The sequence below is a fragment of the Cupressus sempervirens genome, chromosome 6 (assembly GCF_028749045.1).
Source record: "Cupressus sempervirens isolate cs-2001-9-10 chromosome 6, ASM2874904v1, whole genome shotgun sequence".
NCBI lineage: Eukaryota > Viridiplantae > Streptophyta > Pinopsida > Cupressales > Cupressaceae > Cupressus > Cupressus sempervirens.
The window spans coordinates 20,561,253-20,572,105 of NC_143123.1; the positions used below are offsets into that span (position 1 = coordinate 20,561,253).

Below are 10,853 nucleotides of genomic sequence, written 5' to 3' on the forward strand. Positions count from 1 at the left end.
CTGTTTGTGAAGATGCAAAACACGAGCACAAGGTCCATGCAAGTTTTGGGAAGCTGAACTGATGTAGCTGGGTGAAACAGTTTCAAACTGGAGGAGATGCTTGTCGGATGCCGGAGATGGTTGTGAAAGCCTAGTTGAATAACAGTCGAAAGACGATGTATGAATGAAAGCTTTAAATTTTGTGATGAAAGCTTTAAATCTGCTATTTTCTTGTTATGAAAATGAATGTAATAAGCCTACAAAGAGGCTCATGGATGCCATAGTGTTCTATAACCATGTTTTTTTGAAATGACGGTCCAGTGAAGAAGGACCTGGAAATCGATGTATACTTTTTATATATTATTAATAAAATTATTTCTATTACCGATCAAAAAAAATAATGGTAATCCTAAGATTTTCAATTTGTATTTCTCAGCATCTTTAAAATATAAATGTATTTAAGATATTTATATTAAAGTAACTTTTGTTTGAATGTGATCACAGATTATTGTTAGATCAGCAGGGTTTGCTGTTGCGTTGAAGGTGAGAAGAGAAAGTATCAACTATAATCTTAAGAAAGCTGAGTACTCGGCAGTGCTGGGTCTTATTGCTACTCGCCCAATGATGTTAACTTCGATGCTTTCAGCCTATGTTGTCATCAAAAGCTAGATGTCAATCTTATAATATATGTGAAGCCATTTCTGAATGTATGATTTCTACTATTAACTGGTGAGTGAGTGGGTGTAAGGGTATAATTCATAATTGTATAAGGTGAACACAATGCAACGAGTTTCTTGGGCAATGAAAACAGCAACAATGTCAACATATTTTACGGACAGACATGCAACTGTAATTTTCAAAAATAACAAAGTAACATTGGGAACCTTATTGTCATATGACTTGATTGTTTTGAGATGTTCTGTTTGCAGTTCTCTTTCTGATAAAACATAATTGCTTCCGTATGACAGTTATGAATAAAAAAGTCCAAGTCACACGGACTATCTCAGTATCTTAATCTCTTATAACAGCAGTGTTCAATGAAGCTTGAATCTTACCTATATTCAAATCATGACTTCAGAAATATTCTGCAGTTAATTTCTACAGCAAACTACAAATCTTGCATATCGACATAATTGCTTCCGTATGACAGTTATGAATAAAAAAGTCCAAGTCACACGGACTATCTCAGTATCTTAATCTCTTATAACAGCAGTGTTCAATGAAGCTTGAATCTTACCTATATTCAAATCATGACTTCAGAAATATTCTGCAGTTAATTTCTACAGCAAACTACAAATCTTGCATATAAATTGGAAACAAACTGTATCCACTGCACATTGCAACAGCAATGCCTATCGGCTGTACTCTTGGACCCTGTCAGGGTACAGGTGCTAGTATATACAATGTTAGATACAGTTGCATAGTCTCTGACTGACTTATTTTGTCCAGGGAGAGTTTTTCCGTATTCCAATATAATCTAAGTACGCAATTAAAACTAATTCAAATATAAACTTGGGCGCAATACATGCATAGACACCCACAATATCCAACTACAACTGGACTTCCACTGATGCTAGTTGTGCTGTATGGCTATGAGATATGGAGTAGTAACACATCAACAAATTGCTGGAGACAAATAGAAAGACTGTAGGAATATTTAATCACAAGCAACTTCAGATTTATTTCAAACCACTAGGGTATGTATATAAGAAGATTAGAGAACATGGAGACACATACTGGCCAAAAATGGTTGCAGAAGAGAAATTCAACTTGAACACATGGATGAAACAAAACAAACAAAATAGTTGAGTGAGTGGGATATTAAATTGAGTCGACTACAAACCTCAGAAAGAAAAAAGAGTGTTACATCATCAAGACATTTTAATCCTACACATGATCATCCTTAAAAGATCTATATCAATATGAAAATAAAATAGAAAGCAAAAATGTTAACTGTCCAAATTAGAACTAGTTTACACTAGTTAAGATGTAAAACTGTAAGCACACTACCTAAAAAAGAGTGGGCAGACAAAAGATGTTACTGCAATCAAGATGTGGTGGAGGCAGACTAACATTGCATCATAGCGTGTTCAGCCTACAAGGATATTGCACCCACTACATTCCTATGCTATATCTGAAAACTTCGAACAACTGTGTTCAGCCTACAAGGATGTTGCACCAACTACACTACCATGCTAAATGTGGAGTCTGGACACCTTAAGCAAGTTGTTCAAAGAGGAAAATATTATAAAGGCAGCAGATTTCCTGTTCAAGATACAAAACAGAAGATCCAATCTATAAGATTGAAGAAATCCGACGGTGGGAGAACCCTTCAAAAATGAAGAGCAAAAATGTTAATTGCTCAAATAAGAACTAGCTCAACACCAATTGCAATCAAGACATGGTGAAGAAAGAATGACATTTCATCAGTGTTCAGCCTACAAGGATATGTGTACCGACTACACTGCTATGCTATATGTGAACATCTTGAGCAAGTTGGCAGATTTTCTGATCAAAGTGCACAACAGAAGATCCAATCTGAGGAAGGATAAAAATAAATATAGTGGTGGTGGAGCCCTTTGGGCTTTGTTTACTTGTGTGTTTGCTAGCTATCCGTTGATCGCACAAGGCTGCTTGGCCTCTTGGACATTATTAGTAAAAACTTCCTTCAATTCATTCATTCAGAATCAGCTCTCTTTAAATAATCTCATTGCCCCCTCCATACACACGGCAATGAAAGGAAATAATAGTAAATCAGTGAACATATGCTCATTGATGAAGTACGCAAGTACAATGACTATTCTCCATTATTCTAGTGCAAAAATTTAGAGATTAGCTACAAATAGCATATAAATATCAATACCAAACCCTGGACACAAAAAGATATATAAATCCTTTCGCAATTACTGTAAGTATTAATATATACTGCGCAGCAATTATAAATTGCCTAATAAACTGTCTTCTTCCTGAAAATTTAAGCCTGTACATAATTCCTGCTTTGAGCTACTGAAGACCAGACAAATTCCAGGTAGTAAATTCTAGCATCATCACCATACAAAATGCTGTAATCCTGACATCTGGCTTTCCAGTAAAGTGTTCGCAGGCCTCCAAAATGAACCAACCAGTACCACCGCATGTACAGATCCAGCTGGTGAGGTCAAGTTCAAGTGTATTCTGATAGAAAATGCTTTTCTAGATTGCGTCCTCTTACCAAAAAGAAACATTTCTCACTCTCCACAGTTTCCAGTAACTGAATATAGTTCATTCTATTCAAAACCAATCCAACTATTGGCATTAAAGACCTCAGATGCGTCGATGCGTCTGGCTTTATAACTAGATTAAAACATTATTCTGCAACACTGACCAACTCGTACTCAACAGCGGAGAGATTATTATCTTCTTTCACTGTAAAGCTTGCAGGATCAGTAACTTCAACTCTTCCCCACTTGTCCACAGCAAGACGCATTGTACCCTTGTACATGTCAATCTTTGCATTTCGAATTATCACTGTTTCTCCCTCTTTCATTATATCAACTACAGCAATGCCAAGAATGAAAGCAATGAGTCTATGAGATACCAAAAAGATATATGATACAGCTACTAAAATGGATAAATATAAAATATAAAAGCTTTTGCCATCGTTTATACCTAACCATCCAGCACAAAAAAAACTTTTAAAAAAAATCTTTAATATGATTTCATTCCCACAATATATGAAATCAGCGTACATTATATCTCATATTTAAAAAGTTGTAATTATCCTTCAGTTTAAAAACATTGCAATGCTGGATAACTAGGGAGAAACTTAAAATAAATGCTTGAAACTGCAGCAGAAATGTCGGCATCTCAAATGGCCGGAGACGATTAATCTGCAACTTGAAAAGCAAACAGCATAATTCTCATTAGGATAGAGTGACCAAGAGGAGCCTAGAAGTTTCCTGCAGTAGCTCAAATAATTTAATAAAAATAGTTAAGGCAAACTCAAGTGATTGTTGAATATCATCTGGATAATCTTCCTCTAAAATATTAAGAGCTCCAGAAGAAATCATAACAGAGTTGATTGTTGTCCCCACCTTGAAACCATTATACTAGAAACAAATTCTAAACAGTAGCGTTCAGACTAAACCAACTCTCCTTCTCCAGCAGACCATTATCTAAAATTTCCTTTCACACAAATGCTTTTAGAAAAAACAGGGAACAAAAACTCCTATGAAGCTATGAACCCCTAGCACGTACTGATGTTAATCTTCCACAATGAAACATAAAATTACTGATTCATTAGAATTGCCCTCCCTTTAAGTCTCTTTAATTCGTGCTACAGCATAAAATCAAATGGCAGTAAGTATTGAACTCAAATTAATATGCATTTCAGTCTCGTAAATCCAATGACCCTTTTCATTGCATCTATTTGATTATACCGTAATGTTGAATATAGAGTACCAATATTCCACTGATCCATTAGTTTAATGGACCTCATCCATGCAACTTCCATGTTCACTTGGTTTTGATTTATACCACTATCAGCAAGAAGACTCCATATAGCCCAATAGAAATCTGACCAAGAAATGATTTTAAATATGTATAGCACTGCAATTGAAGGACACACAGCCTTTCTGTGGCCACAACACACTGCCACAAAATTTTTGCTTACCTTTCTTTCTTATGTTGTGCAGAGGGTACGGTCTGGGTGTTTCCAGGGGGCTCCAGGGATGCACAGGCATCCCCCTTGGTGTTTCGGGGGTGCTGTGACGTCCCTGCTTTTCTGACAGCAAGAGCTTAAAATGGTGATATCACAGGGACACCCGAACACTGTCCCCAAGTCCCAGGTGTGTCCATCACAGAAATGCTCAGAATTTGGAGGGACACGTCACTGAGGTGCACTAATAGTTTCCCTATATTTATATAGTCGTCCCCTGCACTAATAGTTTCCTTATATTTATATAGTCGTCCTCTTTGTTGTCCCCAAACTTGACCAAAAAAAATTGTCATCCAGGAAACTCATCCCCCCATCCCCCTTTGGTTCCCTGTACGGAAAACTTGGGGTAAACACTGACGTTCAGGCAGTCTGCATATAAGCATCTACGGATTACCAGGGGAACCTAACATCCTTTAAACCTAATTTCTTATCCACTTTATATTTAAGTTTATGGGTTTTGTCCTTCCAACTCCATATCTAACAAAGTTGCTAGGAATGCTCACCTCAACCTTTTTTACATATACTTCTTAGGCAGGGGTCTTATGGGAAGGGCTACAGCTCTATTTTTAAAGCACAAGGGATCTCGTGAGAATTTTTGCAAGATCATTTCGAATATTTTCCTTCAAAATAGGGGCCCCTCATTTTTATGCCTCTAAAATAAAATTGGGCAGTTGAAAATGGGATGGGGCTGGGTTTAGCCCCACAGGCTTAGGAGAAATGTTTGCCACATGTCAAAAATTTGGAAAATTCATTCCCACCAGAACATAAAATTAAGAAAGCAAATAAAAATCTTTTTTTTTTAATATTTCATCAATTACAAAGTCCTTGAGTTTTAGAAGGTGAAACTTTAAAGAGAAAATATTACAATATAAAATTCATAAGACCACTGACATTTAAAATATTCCTAAAGTATCTCTGGTCATAGCTCTATTTTTATGGAAGTCCCCTCCAGGCTCCATGGGACCCAAGTCTTAACCTATATCAATTATTTCATAGAAACTTTTGACTCTGGCCCTAACAAAATTAGTCAAATTTTAGCTCAAGCCTAATCCTATAATTGATTACATAAAAAGGATCACTATCTTCACCATACTACAGGACAAACTAAGGTAAATGCTAGGATATGGTGTTTATCTTTGAAGCCATTTGGAGCAGTAGAATATATAAAGGAGAGAAATAAATAAATTAAGAGTATTAGTTAAAAAAACAAAAACTGAGTGTAAAATCAAGAAAGATAGAAACATGGAACCCCATCCAGATTTAAAGTCCATCCCTTGACAACATCAACCTATTATTTTGTTATTTATTAAGAATAGTCGGAACTATTAAAAGTGAATCTTATAACTTTCTAACCATCTTGCTATGCTAATAAAATCGGCATTAATTGTATTCAACATGATTGTAATGATGAGGGCCCTCACGATCATCCCAGTGTCCTCTAAAATAAGAATCATAATACCACCCAAGAAGATAAAAACACAGAAAATAATAAATAAATTTCATAAATTACAGAGACATAACCTCACCTGGAATTTCCCTAAAGCAAACAACAGCTATCCTTTAGGGACGAACTGAATTTAAAACCCTAAGAGTGCTAGTACCCATTTCAAATATAGGCCCAGTAGCAACGATTTTAATTATAATTTAATAATTCACAAAACCGTAGCTAGACCGTAAATTGAGATGCGCAGACAACATACAATTTATAATCTTCCAGGGGTAAGGGAAAAACTAAAACTGAGTCGAGAAGACAACCATTTCCAAATTATTTTTTTCCCTTTACTGGCTCTGAAATTCTAGTAGTACTAAATTTCATTTCCACGTGTACAAACCCCTTATAGGAACTTCATATTTCGAAAAAATACAGCCATAGTCGATCAATAGGGTGGAACGGATGATGACATCTAACCATAATACGGTAACCCTGAATTGTCTCCGAAACACCAAGAATTAGAATTTCAATTTCTACATAGGCATAATACCAAATATTCCCTGCAAAGAAAGATTATGCCTGCTGTGAGAAGATATAACCCCTTCGATTCCACTAAAATAAAAAATGCTCCAAACAAATCGTTTCAATTATATTCTAGGCGAAAATAAAACTATACACCCAAGCGATGAATGAAAAATATGAACCTGGTGTGAAATTCAAATTAGACGATCTTACGCGTAGCGAGGATGGAGAAACCTTACAGAATCTTCGGAATTCCTTGACGAAAAAATACGACTCACAGTACGCCTAACCTAATCTACTCCAAAATTAAAATTTAACATAACGTCAAAAGATAAGTGCACTATCCTAGGCATCAGACCTTTAAGCATAACGCGCAAAAATCGCTAAGTTAAAGAAAAAGAGCATAATACTTGTACAGTCTTCTTAAGTAGAAAGACATCAAATCATAAAGATAACCCCGCAAGGAAATCTATCGCATAAACGGAGAATGCACCCAGAAGCAGCCTTACAAGCCGCAAGCTCTGCAGAAGCACCCCTTACTCGCAACAGCCCTTCTAAGCCTAAAGTCTTACCCCACACAATTAAAATTTGGTAAGAAAGAAATAATTTAAAGTGGGCTGCGAAATCATTTAGAGTAGGTACCGAAACCCGTTGTGAAAAAGGGCTAAAAAGATACGGAAATTGGCATTACATCCTTTTTCATCCAACAGATAAAAGTTGACTTTATAACCTAGGCAACTATACTTACAATTTTAGAGCCCAAAATGAAATTGCAGTTACCTTGCTCATTTCTGGCTGTGAATATGATTACCCCGGTGTCGTCACCAACAAGACACTCGGCAATCCGTACCTGGCGAAGGTTGGCGTTTCCTGTAGGGTTAGGACGCGCTCTCTGAAGCACCAGCTTCGAACTCACAACCTTCACCACCATTGTGTGCCCCGCCGTTCCTGGCTGCAGTTCGTCCACCTTCTCAAACACCGGCTTCCTCAAATTTCCCCTTGGTGCAGCCACTGCTTCTGTTGCCATGACGATAAATCCTTAAAGTTATCGCTCTCACAAACCCTGACTTCCTTTTCTGGTCAAAGACGGAATCCTGCACAATAAACTAAATTGCTTTGGAAAATTCCTCAAACCCAAATTCTTCGAACAGTATATACTCGAACCCTGATTCCTACAAATCCTAAACCCCTCCAAGAGATCAGAGTGAAACCAGTTCAATCTACAAACCTTTTCGCCAATTCCTCAAACCTTGCTCTCCTCCGGTGATAAACGAATTGTAATGCGCTGAACAAAACAATTTTTTTGGGCAAATTCTTCGGACTCCAATTTACACAAACCCTAGAGCCTTCACCAATCAAAACATCGAATCTCGCATTAAATTGGAAATAGAAACCCCAGTAATACCATAAAAACAGCTTTAAACCCCAAAATTTCTCCAAATTTCAACGCAGATATCCAACCTCTGCCGGAGATGGATTTATAAAACTGCTAATTTTATTCACATTCTTTTCTTCTTCGTTACGTTATTTGAACGCTATAATCAACGGCTGGAAATTCCGCACTTCTCATCGGATCGTTGATTTGCCGTGTTGCTATTAATGCTTTCGCATTATTCCCTCGGACTTCAACCATTATCATTTATAATTTTTTCCGTTATTCTGAATAAAATAACTTCTTTCAATTAAAAAATAAACTATTATCATTTATAATTATTATTAACACCCCTGTCAATTTATTTAAAATTTGCAATAATCATAATTATTAATCAAAACACTTCCGTACGGTTGAAGTATGTGAATTCCAATTTCTGCGGATTTAATCGACACCGTTTATCGTCCACTTATTTAAGCCACATTCACCAGTCTACGTTGTACGTACAGATTTTGCTTTAAATAAAGATTCAACACGCTAACCCACACCGATCCTCCTTTTCTTCATTTGCCTCTTCCCGTGGCTTCATTTATTATTAAGGGTTAATTTTAGTACTTGCCGTTAGCAAAATATTATTGCATTTGTGTGAATTTATTTGTAGTGTTGGGTTTTGTTTTTAACCCAAAAAAAAACTACATTGGGTTTTGTTTTTATTTTGTAGAGTAGGACCTCATCCCCTAATTACATATATACTAATAAAAATTAATAAAATGGGATTTGATTCAAAATCAGATTTTTTATTTCAAATTTTAGTTTTGGGAAAATTGTTTGTTTCATTTGGTTCATTTGGAAGATGGTGGGAAGATACATCTTTTGTATTTGGTTCGTAAAATTGGAATTGGAATTAGACTTCTTCTTTTATGAAGGCAAGATCCATAGCAACAAACCGACCTCCGACTTAGCACGTTGATTGACTTGCAACATTGGAGGCATTGTGGCAAACACATCAGAGCCTATACAATCCCGATCCACGGGGAGCTTGGGCATTGGCATCAAAAGGCACTGCCTCTATCATCTTGCTAACACCAAGCAACAACAGAAACTCCAAGTTGAGTCTGGTCCCACTTGCATTTGTAAGAGCCTCAAAGTGTAGCAACATCTGAGCACCCACAAGAAGCGTGGAGCGCTCCAAACATTGATTTGACATTTGAAGGAGGGTCTTCCCCCTGTGGATTTGCAAATACACGGGTGGACCTTTCCACACACAACATTGGTATATGTGAGCAGAGAGTATTGTGGCACACATTCGCTAAGATTGTAGTCAACATTGCCCCATCCTGGCCTTTGGCTAAACATAGACCCAATCCATTTACATCACAGGTATTTGTATTGATTCGAGTGACATTAAGCACAAAGCATTGTCACTCACATAGTAGTCGCCTTCCATCATTGGACATCAAAAAAATATTTATTTTAATTTATTTCCAATCCTCAAAAGTTAAACCTAGAATTCAATTCCCAATTCCACCTTTCTAGATGGAAGTGTGGTAACCTCGTTTTGGGGAGAAATATAATTCCACAAATCTAATTCCACTTTATCATTTTCAACCCAAACGACGAATTTGACAAAACTGGATTATCACTATCCCAATTCTAGTCCAATTCGATGAAACAAGTGGGACCTAAGTGATGAGCCCTAGAGTAATGTTAAGAAATTGTTACTCTATGTTTGTAATAGGCAGAGACTAATGTTTTCATGTTTCTAAATTATATTAATTAGCTTTTTGGAAACCATTTATTATTCTCTCTAAAATGTGATGATTGGTTACATGCATTTATGCTAGAAATTTGATGTTGTTCTGATTAAAAATATAAGAAATTGATGATCTAGCCAATGAGAAACAAGGAGATAATAAGTTTAAACATTCCCAATGTTTCAATTGAAACATTTCTTTTATTTATTTTGTAAACTTTCTTAATGTTACATTTAAGACTATAGGTTGCTTTCGTAAAAGCAATATTAAAACAAGCTCTTCCCATTTTTGAGTTCATAATTTATGTCATGCATTGGGAGATGATGAATTATTCTAAAATTTCAAGTGGGTCTTTACCTTGCATTTCCAAATATTTTGAGGTTCATAAGGAATGAATCTATTACATTCTTCTCTGTAATTCTACTATACTATTTATATTTTGCAAATCCTAAAATTGGAAAAAATATTTCCTCTAGGAGCATGTAGAAATATGATTTTTTGAGACAATTGAGGCTTGTACTTTGCAAATGGGCTACGTTGGTGCTCTCACATGTCTTCTTCGTACCCCAATTGCAAGGCGAGTAAGTGGTGTTAATCGTTCGGATTTTGCTTTTTTATGATTATTTATTTTCCCTTGTGTTTTTATGATTGATCATTCTTTCTTATGCTTTGAGTTGGTGGCTCATTCTAAGTCTTGTTTCTTTTGGTTCAATCGTAAACTCTTCACTGGTTGTTCCTTTGATTTCTCTACATGTGTGACTTGTTAATCATTTCAAAGAGTGTCTCTAGGGTCGAATAGGTTAACCCACGAATTTGTTTGTATGATGGATGTCATATCTTCGAATCATGATGGGGTTGAAGGAGGCACAAAAGAAAATCATGGAGAAGTCGAGATTAAAAACAAATCTAAAGATGGTTACACTAGCAAACTTTCTTACAAGGTTGTGGTCGTTGAGCAATTCTCTCCTATTCTAGAGACAACTAGGTTTAAAAATAATTTTGACAAAGTGGGTTATCGAGGAAATCTTGCTGGAGAGCCCAACTCCAATGGAGATAGACCAGGAGTGGGGAATGGAATACATGCAATCGGTTCAAACC

At 36.2% G+C, this 10,853-nt stretch overlaps 1 protein-coding gene across 1 annotated transcript; it reads right to left on the reverse strand.

The window, feature by feature from the left end:
- Positions 1-2,723: 2,723 nt before the first annotated feature.
- On the reverse strand, positions 2,724-8,097 carry LOC149550859 (uncharacterized protein At4g28440-like). Its single transcript, XM_089786442.1, has 3 exons — positions 7,858-8,097; positions 7,410-7,723; positions 2,724-3,513 (listed from the first exon to the last, which is right to left on the reverse strand). Exons 2-3 carry the CDS (start codon positions 7,654-7,656, stop codon positions 3,326-3,328), a joined length of 435 nt encoding a protein of 144 aa, XP_089642568.1. The 5' UTR covers positions 7,657-7,723; positions 7,858-8,097; the 3' UTR covers positions 2,724-3,325.
- Between the last annotated feature and the right edge of the window lie 2,756 nt (positions 8,098-10,853).